Source organism: Thamnophis elegans, chromosome 2 (assembly GCF_009769535.1).
Source record: "Thamnophis elegans isolate rThaEle1 chromosome 2, rThaEle1.pri, whole genome shotgun sequence".
Classification (NCBI taxonomy): Eukaryota; Metazoa; Chordata; class Lepidosauria; order Squamata; family Colubridae; genus Thamnophis; species Thamnophis elegans.
In genome coordinates, this window is record NC_045542.1 from 39786801 (window position 1) to 39804340 (window position 17540).

General features: G+C 43.4%; 1 protein-coding gene across 2 annotated transcripts in view; it reads right to left on the reverse strand.

Moving 5' to 3' along the window:
* Nucleotides 1–17540, reverse strand: part of FAM20A (FAM20A golgi associated secretory pathway pseudokinase) — a 64001-nt gene that overhangs the window by 18366 nt on the left and 28095 nt on the right. The window contains exons 1-6 of one of the 2 annotated variants that reach the window (XM_032208817.1): nucleotides 15619–15796; nucleotides 13043–13224; nucleotides 8898–8948; nucleotides 7798–7876; nucleotides 5737–5829; nucleotides 401–516 (exon numbers count right to left, since the gene is read on the reverse strand). In XM_032208817.1, the coding sequence (XP_032064708.1) occupies nucleotides 401–516; nucleotides 5737–5829; nucleotides 7798–7876; nucleotides 8898–8948; nucleotides 13043–13224; nucleotides 15619–15758 (661 nt within the window). In that variant the 5' untranslated portion in view covers nucleotides 15759–15796. Of the gene's footprint in view, nucleotides 1–400; nucleotides 517–5736; nucleotides 5830–7797; nucleotides 7877–8897; nucleotides 8949–13042; nucleotides 13225–15618; nucleotides 15797–17540 lie in introns of those variants that run through there. The other variant, XM_032208816.1, reaches the window with a different exon arrangement.

Sequence of the window (17540 nt, forward strand, 5' to 3'; positions counted from 1 at the left end):
GTACTCTTTCTAAGGTCTCAACATCCTTTTTGTATTGTGGTAATCAGAACTGGGCACAGTATTCCAAGTGTGGCCTCATTAGAGCAGTATAAAGTAGCACTTAGCACTTAGACTTATGTACCACTTCCCAGTGCTTTATAGTTGATTATAGTTCTTAATTTAATTTATTTCATGTTTTCAACTGTTTGTATTATTATTGTCCTGGTGGAGGGGCTTCGTGCTCTAATGATCCTAAGGGATATGCTGAACAGGTACAACCATATCAGACAGGTCTTAGGTGAAGGGGCAGACAAAATTTATTGTTGTTATTGTTATTGTTATTGTTATTACATGTTGCTGGCCATTTTGAGAAGTCATTTTGAGTATAAAGACTGACTATAAATCTATGGAACAAACTTACCTGGAGAAATAAAAAAGACGCTTTGTAAGATTTCATTCTTTGTGATTTCTAAAATTTCTTTTGTGACATTAATCATTCTCCCAGCTGCTGGAGGGACTCGTCGGAAATCCAGGATTCTGCAAAGGGCAAAATGTATTGCTCAGATCAATGCAAAGAAAGAGATCTTCTTTTTGTTAAACTGAATCTGGTCTAGGTCTCCATTAGATTTTGTAAACATTAGCGTAATATTTTTGTTAGTTTAATCTGCCATCATGATGGTATAATCCATAACAATGTCCCACATGGAGAAAGTTTACTTTCCATATTGTTCTCACAACGTTCTTTGAAAGTTGTCTGTGCTCCAAGCAAAATCTATAGAACACGACTATGTTCTGAATATATTGGTTGCCAGTTGAGAATAAAGAATAGGATGGCCAGGCCTGTTGGCTTACAAAGCGCTGCCAGTTAAATTTGGGTTAGATTAATTTCTCTGCAAGTATTCAGAGTACGAACCCCCAAATTGGACAACAAAATCATCCGAGTTGATGGAGAAGACTGTGCCCATTTAACTTCCTTGATGGGGCTTCTGTCAGATTCCTACCCAGCATAGTGTTTTTTCTTTTTTGTCAAAGCACCCGGTATGCCCAAATATGGGAGGGAGCATACTGCTTCCCTTTTGCCTTTCAGCCACACTCCAGGAGCCTTCCAGGCAGAAAACCAGCCCAAGTTCGAATCCTAGTAAGGGTATGACTAGCTGATGAAAGCTAAATAGCCTTGAAATAGATCTATACTAGTCTCCCTTCATTTATTTATCAGCAAAAATGCAACACACACACACACACACACACACATGTAATTTTCAGTTTCAGGAAAATTCAGAGCAAATAAGTCATCCTCGTGAAAACCAAAAGAGGGTAAGGTGAAGTCAAACACATAACTCTACAGAAGGCTGAAAATATAGTATCTTTTATGTCTTCATCAGAATGTAGGAATTATTGGTTCAATGTGGGCCCTCCTTGTTCTGAAGTTGGCTATTGACATGGTTCTGCAAGCAAGGATGGTGTGTTGCAGTAGTAACTTGATTAAACGTCTCCTAAGAAGAGCTTTCCATGGTATGTCAGTGAAGAAGCTCATGTACTGTAGGCAAATGAGCCATATTTTAATCCAAGGGAAGGATGAAATCTTCTCATCACAAGAATGATGAGCACTGAAGTTCCAGGCTGGTGAAGGCCAATGAGCCAAATTGAGCTCAACTTTATCCCCATTGGTTACCCTGCTGCAGTATTAATCCTGGCCATTTTAAGGTCCCTGAACTTCAACTCCCAGAATTCCTCAGCCTGCTGTGTTTGAGAAACGCCTTCTTATTGGTATGATACTCTAAGAATGCATCTGAGAATTTTGAAACATTCTGAGTATTCTAAGAATTATAGTCCCCATAAATTTGCAGAATACATTGAGAAAGGCAAAGCTGGATACTCCATTGTTCTGATTTATCAAACACCAATTTCTTCTGTTGTAAGGATTTCCAGGGATATAACTTGACTGAACTGCCCTGACGTCAGGAGAATTAAAACATTTTGATCTTTAAGAATAGCACAGACGGAGACATTTCACCAAGAACACCTATTCCAACCTATTAGAGTCACCTTACAGGAGGGATGGGCAGCATCAAAATTTAACAAATAAATAGAAGAAATAAAATTATATCCTCTGAAATGTAACAACTTCTATTCATGCTGGACCATTTTGTCCTTCGCATTAGAATCACAATTTAAGCATGTTGTCTAAAAGGTCTGGAATTAGACATATTACCCAAAGAAAGGAACAGCATGATACAATATTCATAATTCAAGCAAAGAGGGTTTTATGTCATGTGCCATCAGAGTGTTAACATTGGTAGCTGCTAATAATGAGAAGTGCTTGGACCTCTCTGAACTTGGTTGTTTTCTTGCAAACATTTCATTACCCACACTAGGTAACATCCTCAGTGCCAGCACTGGGTAATGAAATGTCTGCAAGAAAACAACGGAGCTCAGAGAGTACCAAGGACCCCTCATTTCAATCCTGAGCCACAAATATTCTCCTTTGTCAGTAGCTGATATGGATATTTAACCACAGTTACCTGGATCTAAGCAAGCCCTCATTTATTCATCCAGTAATAGCTTTAATTACATAGTGGGAGTTTATTGCAACCCTTCCCAACCTTGCATTTTGCTGTTGTTGCTGCTGTTTTGTTCTCCCCACCACTTAAGCAATTCATTAAGACATTTGATGGATGGCTCAAGTGAAATGCTAGATGCTCGGCAAGAATACTGCCCCAACTTGTAAATGCTGAGACGTGGGAGATATTTCTACTGCTGGAGGGTTGATTCATACCATACAGCTTGCAAAGGATGCTCTGGGATCTGGTGTTCTTTTTTTTTTTTTTTTTTGTCAGCAAAGCAAGATGATATTTGGTTAGTGAGTCAGTAACTGCCAAGCAGACGGACTAATAATGGCACAGAAGCTTCTTAAAATGCCCTCAAGAATTGGCTTTTTCATCCTGCTGTTTGCAGAATAAAAACACAAATAAAACATAGATTTGATCAGAACTCTTGATGCATCAAACCAAGCGTGATCTACCTTCAGACCTGCCAGATGCATCACAAGCAGAAAAAATGGGAGTTTAAGAGAGCTCCGAATGACGGGCTAATATAACACAAGCAGCTATGAGGGAAACAGATGCGAGAGTTATCAAGAATTTGATAGATCGATACATCCATCCATACATCCATAACTATATACAAACAAACATATATACATATCTAACTTCACTTTCCTGGCCTTTTGGAAATGTCTAAACACCTGGTTTTGTCATTTGGTTGCGCGTCACAGAGGAATGGGGCTGATCAGCACCCTGAACCCCCCCCCCCCGGCTTTTAATTCTGAATTTTAACTTACTTTGTCCTTTATTTTATATACAGTTTTTATATTTTTATCTTTACTTGTATACTGCCCGGAGTCTCTCTGTGAAGGATATGGGCAGTTTCTAAATGAGAAAGATAGATGAAAGATAGATAGATAGATAGATAGATAGATAGATAGATAGATAGATAGATAGATAGATAGATAAGAGAGGGAGGGAGGGAGGGAGGGAGGGAGAGAAACAGATTTCTAAATTTGATAAACCAGCAAACAAATAAATCTTAGGCTGTTTGAGACAATATCAAATTTCTTTTCCCCCTTCTTTGTTAAATTTTATTTGTGAACTAAGAACATGCAGTGGGTTGTATCTAGTGGCTGTTCATCCACTTGTGGAGGGGGATCTGTTAATGGAGCAGGTTCCTTCTAAACTAGGGGAGATATGGAGGACAATAGCCAGAAAGCAAGAAATGACCTTTCAAAAAACTAATAGTAATTTATTAAATAATTATCTATTAAACTTGCTTGCTGAATGACTATGGGCAGTTTACAACAATGGAAGAAATTAGAATATAATCAATATAAATAAAGGTAAAACGAATGCCTATGGAAACTGTCTAGAAAGTTTGCACAATGCTTTAGAACAGGGGTGTCCAAACTGGATTTCTTTGAAGGCTGAATCATGGTTGTGTTTGCAATCGGGGAACTGGGATGGGCATGGCCAGCTTGACATCATTCGTGTCAGGGGTGCTTGTGGTGGCCCGAGCACTTCTGCCAGTGAAAATGGGCTCCCGAGCTCCGTTTTTGGCTGGGACAGCCTCCTGCAACCCTCTGCCAGCGAAAATGGAGCTTGGGGGAGTTCTGTTTTTGCTGGAATAGGCACTATGGGCTGCTCCTTCATTGTTTCCAGGGCAGGCCCACAGGCCAGATCTAAGCACCCCATGGGCCGGATCCAGGCTGCGGGCCTTGAGTTTGTTATCCCTGCTTTAGAAGAAAGAGCTAAAATATAAAACTATTAGGAAATTGTATTTCCCTATCTATTACAGCCCCATGCTTAGATCATAGGCTACCACATTTTTTCTCATTTCACATACTCTTTTCTGCACTGCACCTAAAGATGGGCAGAGAACACTCAATCAATCATCAAAAATCATGCTCAGCACCAAATGATGAAGAAACTACTAAAGACCTTGCTTATTTTCCCCCTCAGCTCTCCAGGGAAGACATCATAATTCACTAGGAGAATATAACAGCAGTAGGAGTCAGCAAACTCCCAATGTGGATGAACTATGACTTCCAGCAGTCCCCTCAGCTGGGTTAAAGACGAGGGATGCTCGGAAGTATAACAACTTGGAAGGCCACAGATTTGTCACCCTGGATCTAGACTAATCACCATTGGTCCTTGAAGGTTTTAAGCAAACCCTATCTGGAAAAAGAGGAAATTAACCCTGGAAATCCTTTTCAGGTAGCTTTTTACTTAGGCCCCGTCACTTATCAACTGTTTGAAGTTACAACAGATTTTCCCAAAGCTACTTATGACTCATATTCAAAGTTTCAATGGCCCAGGCTGTTCCCCTCCTGGGGTCACATAGTCATGTTTTCAGCACTCAATACCCATCCTGCATTTATGGCTGTTTACAGCATCCTGCAGTCACATGACTATAATTTACAACATTTGTTTTGTTGGCAACTGGTGTCTGCTTCCAATTTCTGGCAAAATACTCCCCTTGAGGACAATGGATTCATTTAACAAACGTAGCGTTCCCTTTACGAATGCTGTGTTCATTTAACGGGTAACAGCAAAAAGGTTGTAAAATCAGGCAGAGTCACATGGCGACCAGGGGTGGTATTCACTTACCTTCCCTACTGGTTCACATATGTGAGCGAGCATGTGCTCACTTCGCTCACACACACCACCTCCACGCATACGCTTAATCTTCTAGGCATGTGCTTTTGGCTGAAAAAAGGCCTAAATGGGAAGCCATAGAGTTGGGGCGGGTGGGCGGGGACACCCGCAATTTCTGCTACCAATTCAGGTGAACTGGTCTGAACTGGTAGAATACCACCACTGATGGCAACCCCCATAATAACCAGCATGCCTTATGACCATAATTCCAAGCTCAATTATGGTTGTGAATTAAGGGCTATATACAGATTATAATTTCTGTCTTGAAAGATAGTTCTCTCCAGTGATGTGATTTCCCACCCACCCCCCATCAGTATTAATTCTGGTGACCCTTAAAGTTTTTAATGCCTGAAAGGGAAGAGCAGAACATTCATTCCGTAATGATGCGAACGGCTTTAAAATTTGTGGCCTATGAGTAAAGGCTGACACCTACATTCATTGCTCATATGGTTTTGTCAACTGCGCCTTTTGCCTTGCCCCCCCCCTGAAGCTGCAGTCAAGCTCCTTTCTAGACAAATAACTCGGGAGGTAATTAACACTTGGGAATTACCTGTCTAGGTGGAAGGCGGCAATCTCCGCATTGTGTCTCTGAAAGTCAACAAAGTAAAAAAAATCTTCCGGAGTCTCCTCATCTCGTTTCTGTCTGAAAGAAAGATCCAGGTAATTAACAGGAAGGAGATTGTGCGTAAAACAAAATATCTTTCTGAGATGAAATATTTGACAGTAGCTAGAAAGAAATAAAGGTTCCCTTCCTTCTCTTTCTGATTTTCAGTGACTGAGATCTTTTGGGTTCCTTTCTATCCCTCTAGACTTGGAGTCTCATGCTCAAACTAACCAACACCACCAACATGTTTAATAATCATTGAGAAGACTAAATGAGCATGCTATGGAATTGGGGTCCAATTATGGCAGGAGTGCACAACTCTTATGGCAACTTTTATGCCCTATGGACTTCAACTTCCCGAATTCCTGAGCTAGCATGGGGCTTGAGCATGGCTGGTTGAAAGAATTCTGGGAGTTGAAGTCCACAGGTTGTAAAGTTGCCATTGTTGCCCACCCTTACACTGTGGGAGCTTTCCTCTGTTGCCCTCCTAATGTGATTTTGACCCAAGTCAGCCTGTTTGCCTAGTTGAGGAGGAAAGTTGCTATTCAGATCAAAAGGGATCCATCCGTTGGGAGATCTAGACCCCAGCTGGGATCAGGACAACAGAGAAAACAATCAGAGTAACTCCCTCCTTTGCTACGCTACACTGCCCTGGTCTGCACTACCTCATCTCACATCTGCTCTTCATTCTTTCCATAATTTTTAAAGAATGTATGTGGTCACACCAGTGGTGGGTTGCAGGAGGTACGTCCCGGTATGGGCATACTGGTGGCTGCCAGGAGCACCGGGTACCATTCCAGTAAGATGCTCCGGAGGTCCACCCACCCGCCCGCTCTCCTTACCTGTATTTGAGCTCTGTGGCGCTTCTGCGCACACATCATACGGCACCTGAACAATGCTCTGTTGAGCAGCTGGAGCTTCGCGGAGGTGTCACGGAGCATTGAAGGAGGTAAGGATGCATACGTGCACTGTGTGCATGTGTGCACATGCTACGCACGTTCATGTGGTGGATGCCGGGCCCCATTGCACCGTACCAGTTGCAACAAGATCTGGAACTCACCACTGGGTCACACCCAATTGGCAGCTAGTCAATTAGCAACTTCTAAGTATTTTCCTGTATACTTATTCTGAATTCCCTTTAAAATCTTTGTACATTAGCTAAATGTCTAAAGAGATTCTTGGCTGAAAAGCAAAATGTCTCTTCAAGCAAAACAAGAAAGTCCAGTGGTCTTTTGAAAGAAAGCAGCTTTGGGGCACAACATCAGCCTTTCACTGAGGTTGGGAGGAACCAAATTTGGTTGTAAAGGATGCAGCTTCCAATCCCTCTTGTGGGCTTTGTTCTTTCCACAGAATTGCTGAAAACCAGCAGCACAATTTATGGACATGCGAAGGTGGGAAAACATGAGAAGAACAGTGTAATGTAAGTCAGGGGTGGGATTGAAAAAGTTTAGCAACTGGTTCTCTGCCTGGTTGCTGGGTGGGGGTGGCCTACTCAGCCTCTGCATCAGGCTCCAGAGGCTTTCCTTGAGCCTCCAGGAGGGCGAAAATGGCCTCCTCCAGGCTCTGGAGCCTTCAAGAGGCTGGAAACAGGCCTGTTTCCATACTTGCAGAATTTCCAGGAGGCCTGTTTTTCGCTCTCCGAGCCTCTATGCGGGGCCTGCACTTACTTGGCATCCAAAATGGGCCCCGTGGAGATTCCTGGCAATGGTGGGGTAGGGTGGGCAGGACCAGCCAAGTCCTTGCAACTTCCGGTTCAGCGAACCAGATGTAAAATTACAATCCGGTTTGCCCGAACCGCCTGAACCGTCTGAATCCCACCCCTGGTGTAACTCCTAAAGTAAACATTTTGTATTTTAAACAAAATCATAATGCTACCTATCAACATAAAAAAGCCCACAGAATTCGAATCCCTGCTCCTTCTCCTCCTTCTCTGTACAACATCTATAGCTTTGCTAAAAATGCTTTAGTGAAAAGGATTCTTGCCATTTTCAAGTGAAGCAAGCTTACCTCATTGGTTTGAACATGGCTTTCCCGAAGTCTTGGAACCGCAAAACAAGTTTCAGGTGCACCCCGCTGGGCTTTACAACTAAGAAATGAAGAGAGATTCAGCTCCTTGTTCAAATGTCAAAACACACAGGAAACATAATATCTGTCTTAAGAAATAATTGGAATGAGCTTCTAACACCTTCAGGGGTGTGTTATATGAAGATCAATATCTAGTTTGCCTTTATATGTTGGAAGTCATTTACTATGTTGAGTAATATGCTACACTAAACTTAAAATAGTGAAGGTCTAACATATTACGGAGCACATGTCACTGCAACGGCCCTAAAGATGAGCCAGTTGCCAGGCGCCCTAATTGGGATCATATGACCACAGAGATGTGGCAAGGGTCATAAGTGTGGCAAATGGTCACGAGTCACTTTTATTTCCAGTGCTGGTGCAACTTTGAGCGGTCACTGAATGAATTGTTTTAAGATGAGGGCTGCCTGACCAAGGTATTTAAAGGGATCTAGGATTCACCATCGTCGATCCAGCTGGAAAGTGCAGGGTTCAAAGTGAGCTGGATCAATTTAGCAAGAGCAGCATTTCTGCCGGGACACGGAAGATACAAAGCAGTTTTCTTAATTTCTCTCTTCCTGCCTGTCATCTTTGTACACCTTGACTAGACTGCTACGGGGGTGAGGGGAGTGTGAGAGCAGGATGAGGAGGCTTGTATCTCTTTGAGGAGGAGGATCAAGGGTGAAGGAATGTCCTTCCTTCCTCCCTCCCTCCCTCCCTTCCACCCAGCAGATTTCTCTCAAATCCCCTTTGTGCCCCTTTGGATCCAGTTCAAGGTCAGGAAGAGATACTGATACCGGTTGAACAAATGCACAGCCAGCCTTTTAATAGCCGTGCAACTCCAAAGGGAAATCACACCACAGCGCTGGAGTTGCCGTTAAGCATTTAGGGCTGGGTGAGACAGAGCCCTAAATAAAGCCCAAGGGTAGCACTAAGGACTTGGCTCATCCATCTCGTTAATAGAACTCCATCAGCTCCACCGCCAAGAGGACTCCTGTGATACATTGGTCAAAAAGCCATTGCAGATAGAATAGCACTTCACCTACTTTGGGAGCAGTCGCAGGCCCCGAGCAAGGCTTTCTCGTCCTGGCTGTAATCTGGAATGAAAGAGAAAACCTTTCTTACAAGGAAGGGAGGTAGAAGGCAGGGGAATGCCCTGCTAAACGGCAGGATTGTGAGCTACCGTGCACGCGGGAAGGGGGACCAGCGAAGGGGACCAAAGGAGAACAACAGGACTATCCGGCAAAATGAAATCATGGTGTGAGTTATGAGTGTATAATATGAGTTTATGAGAACTAGTTTGGTCTAGTCCAATGATGGCGAACCTATGGCACACGTGCCAGAGGTGGCACACAGAGCCCTCTCTGTGAGCCCACATGCTGGCCACCTGGTTTTCTGGTTTTCACATGCGCCAGAGTGCTGGAAACCTGAAGACCAGCTGGCCGGCACTCATACATGTGCTGGAAACCTGAAGAGCAGGTTGCCGGCGCATGCATGCATAATGACCAGCTGGTCTTCGGGTTTTTGGCCCTCCGGCAAACACGACACGTTCCAGTTCTGGCACTCGGTGCCAAAAAGGTTCACCATCACTGGTCTAGTGATTAAGGCACTAGGCTAGAAAGCGAGAAACGGGGAGTTGTAGTCCTGCTTTTGGCCTGAAAGCTGGTTGGGTGACTTTGGGCCAGTCCTGCTCTTTCAGCCCAATTCACTTCACAGGGTTGTTGCTGTGAGGAAAATAGGAGGAAGGTGTGTTGGATGTATTTTCTGCCTTAAGTTATTTGTGAAAATAATAAAAGACAGAATATACATGAATGAATGAATGAATGAATGAATGAATGAATGAATGAATGAGCTTTTGAATTACAACTTATTTGTATGATGATGTTATCAGGAGCAGGACATCATTGTGGCAACCCCCAAATTCCCCTTAGACATTTCCTGTGGGAAACATTCAGGTTTCACTGCAAGTAAAAACCAGCAAAGAGGGTTCTAATATATCCAATCATTTCTACCATTGCCCTCCCCCTCGCACATACAAGTAATCCTCGACTTATGACTATAAATGGATTCAGAATTCCTGTTGCTAAGCAAGGTGGTTGTCAAGTGAGCTGTGCCCAATTTTACAACCTTTTTGCCATGGCTGTTAAGTGAATCACTGCCATTGTTCAGTATATCATGCGGTCGTTAAACAAATCTGGGTTCCCCCATGTTATTTGCTTGAGCCGAGGCGGCGCAGTGGTGAGAATGCAGTACTGCAGGCTACTTCAGCTGACTGCTAGCTGCAGTTCGGCAGTTCGAATCTCACCAGGCTCAAGGTTGACTCAGCCTTCTATCCTTCTGAGGTGGGTAAAATAAGGACCCGGATTGTTGCGGGCAAGAGGTTGATTCTGTAAAATACTTAGAGAGGGCTGTAAAAGCACTGTAAAGCAGTATATAAGTCTAAGTGCTACTGCTATTGTTGGTAGTTGTCTGGGAAAGTCACAAATTGCAATTACATAACCTGGGGATCCTGCTGCCATTGCAAATCTCTGCCAGTTGCCAGGCACCCGAATTCTGATCGTGTAAAACTGTGGAGATAGCAATAGCAATAGCAATAAGTGTAAGTGTGAGGACTGGTTGTAAGTCACTTTTTTTCCAGTGCCATTGTAACTTTGAACACTTGCTGAATGAATAGCTGTAAGTCGGGGACTCCCTGTGCTACAATGGGAAGAGTATGGAAGCCAGTGTAGGGTAGAAAGTTTTCCCAATCAGAATTTTCCCTTTCCAAGAAATTCTTTCTTCCCACTTTTTCTGACGGTGCTCTCAGTTTCCTTTTGAACATATTCCTTTACACAGTTCCCTTCTGACTGCGTGTTTCCTTTCGTTTGATGCTACCGGATGCTTTTTTGAACAGAGATAAAAATCAAAGGAACCCCACTACTGAAGTGCTTGTTCCTTTACAAGAACGGAGGTTGCTGCCGCTGTGAGAATTAAGTCAGTCTTCTTCAAATACAGGTAGTCCTCGACGTACGACCACAACTGAGCCCAGAATTTATGTTGCTACGTGAGAAATTTGTTAAGTGAGTTTTGCCCCGTTTTATGACTTTTATTGCCACGTTTGTTAAGTAATTCACTGCAGCGGCTAAATTAGTAACACGGTTGTTAAGCAAATCTGGTTTCTCCATTGACTTTGCTTGTCAGAAGGTCACAAAAAGTGATGACGTGACCCCTGGGACACTGCAATTAAATATGAATCAGTTGCAGTGGTGGGATTCAAATAATTTAACAGCCGGTTCTCTGTCCTAATGACCAGCAGGATAGGGGGGGGCTTGGTGGTCATGTTACTGGGTGGGTATGGCCAACTCAACATCACTCACGTTGATGGGCGCTTCACCTTAGCTGTTACAATGTAATAAGGGTTAACCAGAGAGGCAGTTTCTGTAAACAGGGCAATAAAGGTTAGGCTAGAAACAACACCAGAATGTTTCCTTCCTGCCTTCCTTACAGGATTAGCCCTGTAAAGTGGAAAAAAACAAAATGAGATTTCTTCCAACAACTGGTTTTCCGAATTTCTTAGAAAGTTACCAACCGGTTCTCCCGAATAGGTGTGAACTGACTGAATCCCACCACTGGTCAGTTGTCAAGCAACCAAATGTAAATCACATGACCATGGGGAAGCTGCAATGGCAGGGGTGAAATTCAGCAGGTTCTGACAGGTTCTGGAGAACGGGTAGCGGAAATTTTGAGTAGTTCGGAACCGGCAAATACCACGTCTGGCTGGCCCCAGAGTGGGGAGGGAGTGGAGATATTGCAGTATCCTTCCCCTGCCACGTCGACCAAGTTACGCCCACAGAATAGGTAGTAAAAAGTTTTGAATTTCACCACTGTGCAATGGTCATTTTTTTACTGCTGTTGAAACTTTGAATAATCACTAAATGAACCATTGTAAGCCGAGGACTACTTGTAGATTGGAGTACATTGCTTTTCTTCAGACGGAAGGCCCTTTACTTGAATGTTTCCTTGGGTGTCGCTCTCCAAAGAGCAGGGAGAGCCACAGATATCTGGGAGAAGCCACAATGATTGCATGCACCCGATGACGTCATCATACAAATAATTTTTAATTCGTAAACTCATGTCAGTGGTATCATGAAGCCAATGGTGTATAGTACATTACTTGTGTGATTGTGTCATGACAGATGTGCCATCACTTGTCTCCTTGGCCCTGCCCTGCTGATGGGATCAGGACAATTGAGATTGTTTAACCACATTTACGTGTAATCAAAACATCCAAAGTCTTCTGACCCTATGCAACCCTGGGAGGCAGGTTGGTGTCCCAAGAAATTGATTCATAATTGATTTGCAGCCCTATATCTGATCTGGGCATGAAGCTCAAGAATATGAACTTTATGTACTTCTAGAGCAGTGTTTCTCAACCTTGGTCACTTGAAGATGTCTGGACTTCAACTCCCAGAATTCCCCAGCCAGCGAATGCTGGCTGGGGAATTCTGGGAGTTGAAGTCCAGACATCTTCAAGTGGCCAAGGTTGAGAAACACTGCTCTAGAGGTTCTAACCAGGAGTGGAATTCAGTCGGTTCGGACCGGTTAAGGCAAACCGGTCGTTATGCTTTAACGCAGTTTGGAGGACCGGTAAAATCAACCACCGGCTTTATTTAGAAATTTAGAAATTTCTTAACAATGAAAACAATTAACAAGTGGAATGGCTTTGCCTTTCAAAGTTGTGAGTGCTCCGTTACTGGAGGCTTTTAAGAAAAGATTGGACAGTCTTCTTCTGGACAGAATGGTCCTTAGTATTGTGTAGTGGGCTTCAGTAGGCAAGAACAAGACCAGCATAGCTACAACAGCATTTATTGACTCAAAACTGGAACTGAGGAACAGCAGGCAAATCTCTGTAATTTATACTCTGGGCCCACAGGGCCTTAACCAATCATAAAGCTTGAAAAAGCCTGCCCAAATATGAATGTTCAAAGTTTCCCTCCAAAACAGTTGGAGCTAACAGTTGGGGTCATCTAAAGGTTAGTTTAACTTTATCAGGGCTTAACACAACAATATACATTCAATACATAACACATAGGGTCTTCCGCTTGTGTAGGGGGTTCGACTAGAAGACCTCCAAGGTCCCTTCCCACTCTGTTATTCTGTTATTTCCTTTTATTTCAGCCCTCCTTTAAGAAGGATTCGAAGCATTACCTACCAGCACTGATGGTACTAAACCTCTGTGTGTCCCTAAGGAGTTGATCCACCATAGGGCTGGCCCGTGGATACAAGGCGTGGCGATTGATCCCCAGGTGGAACTGAAACCAGCTTGCCTCGTGTCGGAGCTGAACCCCTGAACCCACGGTTAGGTTGCGCTCTTCTTTATAAACCTGGTGTCGTCTGAAATACATGAAGCAGAGAACTTGTGTTTATTCAAATATTATAAAGCGCCTCGAAGGAATAGTGTAAGGTTTTCGAATTCAGCTCAGAATCTGATAATTCCAATGAAACTCTGAACACGAGGCTACTGATGCAGAAAGCAAAAAGACTTTACAACATTTTTGTCTTCCACCTTAATAGAGCAGGCATAGAGAGAGAGAAAAAACAGATACGAGCCCCACCGTCTAGTGAAAAAAAAACTTTTTTCAATCTTCTTATAGTCTTACACAGCTTGCACAGATCGTCATAGTGTTAGAAATGTTATTTCATGTTACACAAACCTCATGATTTTTCTCAGCACACTGAAAACAATGGACCTTAGAAGAGGAAAGAAATACATTTTCTGGCATATAAGACAGAGCTTTGTTAGGGAATGCTGAACACACATTTCAAGTTGCAAGCAAGGTTATTTTGCAGAATCCACTTGTTACTTTACTAGGCTAAGCTTGGCAATTCACCTAGAAGTTTTATCTATGAAGTTGGCACATTAAGTTATGATGCAGCTTCTCTCAACAGCAATTTAACAAAAGCTGAATTAGGCTATACTCTGTGTATGCTCTAATCCTTCAGGGGTCATTTCAATAGGTTATCCTTAAACAATGACCACGATTGAGCCCCAAATTTCCATTGCTATGAGACAGTTGTTAAGTGGGTTTTGTTCCATTTTATGACCTCTCTTGCCACATTTGTTAAGTGAATCACTCTCAGTTGCTAAGTTAGTAACATGGTTGTTAAAGTGAATCTGGCTTCCCCGTTGACTTTGCTTGTCAGAAGGTCGCAAAAGGGGATCACATGAGCCCAGGACATAGCAACCATCATAAATATGAACCAGTTGCCAAGCATGCAAGTTCTGATCACGTGACCATGGGGATGCTGCAATGGTTGTAAGGGTGAACGATGGTCGTAAGTCACTTTTTTCAGTGCTGTCATAACTATGGTCACGAAATGAATGGTTGTAAATCAAGCACTACCTGTAGATAGTTTGTCCAAAGAGATCCAAGTTTCAACCCAGACCGGGGTGTCAAACTCAAGGGGTGGAATCCGACCAGTGGGGTCCTTAGATCTGGCATGCAGGGCCTCTGTCTGCTGAAAACAGCGGACTGGCCCGCGGTGCCTCTGCCAGTGAAAATGGAGCCTGGGAGGGCTATCAGCACTCCCAACTCTGTTTCCACTGGCAGAGGGTTGCAGGAGCTGTCATGGCCAAAAATGGAGCCCAGGGGCCACGCATGGTCCCTCCTTTGCTCTGTTTTCTCTGGCAGAGAGCTAGCAAAACAAACTAAAAGCAAAACAAAACCAAAGGAGAAATGTTTCCCTTTTTGCATTTGAGCATGCAAGAAGGGACAGGAAAGGAGAAAGGGAAAGAGGAAAGAAAAAAGAAAAAGAAGGAAAGATGGGAGGGAGGGAGGAAGGTGCAAGCCGCAGGCAGGCCACCACAGATGCCTCTGACATGAGTGACGTCGAGCTGACCACGCCGACCTTGGCCCCCAAGATCAAACACAACCCTTATGTGGCCCTCAATGAAATCGAGTTTGACACCCACGATCTAGACAATCAATAGGCTGGAGGTTGCCATCTTTGTGACAAACCATGTTGGCCCAAGTGAACAATGAGTCTGGCTACTATCTCTCTCCTTCACTCACTTCCTTCTCTCAATTGCTGGTAGCACATCTCTTCCTGTCAGTTATATTTCCTAAAACTAAGTTTACAGACGCCCTTTGCTGTTTCTGCTTTCCACCATGCTCACAACTAAATTGGAAAGAAGGCATTGACTGGTCTGGGTAGCACATTTTGTGTTATGTACAGATAGTCCTCGACATACAGCCATTCATTTAGGGACCGTTTGAAGTTACAATGGCACTGAAAAAAGTAACATATTACCAGTTTTCACATTTACAACCATTGCAGCATCCCTGTGGTCACATGATCAGAATTCAAATACTTGGCAACTGGCATGTACTGTATTTATGACTGTTGCAGAGTCCCAGGGTCATTTGTAACCTTCCCAGGCAGCTTCCAAAAAGCAAAGCCAATGGGGAAAGTCAGATGCTTTAATGGCCGCAAGATTCATTTATCAATTGAAGTAATTCACTTAATAAATGTGATGACAAAATGTCCCAAAATGGGGTAAAACTCACTTAACAACTGCCTCGCTTAGCAATATGGTTGTTAGTTGAGGACCAGCAATACTTATGTGGTTTGTTAAAATATTCATGACTGGGAGAGACATGGGAACAAGGCAATAGTGGGCTGCAGATGGTACGCCCCGGTACGGGCATACTGGAGCCTGCCTGGAGCATCGGGTACCATTCCGGTATGGTGCTCCGGAGGGCCCACCTACCTGCCCGTACTCCTTACCTGTCTTTAAAATCTTCAGTGCTTCTGCGTGTGCTGCGTACAGCACCTATGCGACGCTCCGCTGAGCAGCTGGAGCGTTGCAGAGGGTTGCGGAGGAGTTGCTGTATAGTACGATGCATGCACGCACTGCGCACGTCCATGTGGATGACGCCGGGCCATTCCAACCGTACCGGTTGGAAGGGGATCCAGATCCCACCACTGGAACAAGGTCAGTCAATGAATAGGCATAACAACTAAGTCAGCCAATGGGAGCTTAAATCTTCTGAGTCTGTACAAAGAATTGAAACAGAAACTTAAGCAGTCTGCTCCTCTGAGAAGTAAACTAGCAGTCTGTCTGGCCTTATCTGCTGAAATGAAACTAACTGCTTGTGCTTGCCTGTAACTCTCCTGCCTTGTGTTTACTTGGAAGAATCACTTATTGGTATTGTACATTTATTCATCTATTATGATGTATATAAAGAAGTTAATGAATCCTGCTGCATCAGTTATCCATGTGTGGTTCTGGCTTTGAACTTATGCAACAAACTCTGACATGGTTTTGTGAATGTGTGGGCTTAGAGCCACCCAGAGTATTATTATATAGTTAAAAAGATTATTGTTTAAAATGGATGGAACCTGGTTGCCTCCAAACCACCAGGTGCAGTTGATAATCCTGCAGTGACATCACTGCCTCATCCCCAGTAGCACTGTATACACTCTTGTGCAGCTCATGGTCTGAATGCTACAGGAAATTGGGGAGTATGGACATTAACTGGAACCAGCAGCGCCAGACCGAGCCATCTGCTGAGCTTCAAAGACGCCAGTCCTGGGAAATGAATTTGCACTGGTGCCTGAGGCACCAAGTTCCCAAAACATTAGAATGAGACCTGATTGGACTGCTCTCCCAGTGGGGAGGTTTTGGACATTGAGGAATGCGTTCAATGTATGATTTTCGCACGGTTTTTCCTCAGAGCTTGCCTCATCCACGCTGCACTCATCATCTCTAGTAAAAGTACCTTTTCTCTAACACCTATGGGAGTCAAACGTCATTCTTTCCTAGGGAGTTTTCTGGACAGAGAAAAAGAAAGTGTCAGAAAGAAAAAGGCAACTGTGGGTATAGAAATATGGGGCATCTGCAATGCAGAGAATTGGAGACTCTCCTCATATTTTGTTTTGGCTTCACCCCTGGCTAGTGATTTGCATCAAACCTCCAACAAATTGGAGTTCTGCATTAGAAAACATTCATTCATTCATTCAATTTAGATGGCTGTCTACCTCACCAAGTGACTATGAAAGATTAACATAGGGTTAAAAACTTGCCAAACAAACTAAGCAAAGACATAATATACGGCGAACCTATGGCATGTGTGGCACGCGGAGTCATATTTTCCAGCATGGCAGCACTCAGCTGATTTTCGACCTTCCAGGGGGCCGGCGGAGGCCATTTTCGCCCTCCCTAGGCTTCAGAAAGGCCTCCAGAACCTGGGGAGGGCGAAAAACAGGCCCATCGGGCAAACCGGAAGTTCGCTCTGCTCTTATCTTTTTCTTTCAGTTTGCTGAACATTACAGACATGGATGATAAGAATGCAACAAATGATAAATTAACAACAGAAATTAAATTTCAAAAGGGATGATCAAAGCAAACAATTATAATGACATATGGGGGGGATTTTATAAAATCAGTGTTGGTGGAGGCAAAGGGAATAAATCTGCTCAAGAATATATGTTGTTCTGGAGGGGATAAGGGCACAACTGGAATATATTGTATATCTTAGTTCTTATAGACAGAGAAATATAAGTCTGTGTGTGGGGGAAACAGGGTCTCCGGGGGGTGGGGGGGTAGACTGTAATATTAGTTTTTTTCCCTTTTCCTTTCTTTCTTTTTTTTTGGATTTAGATGTATATGTACTATGTTTGTATTATTTGCATTTAAAAATAATAAA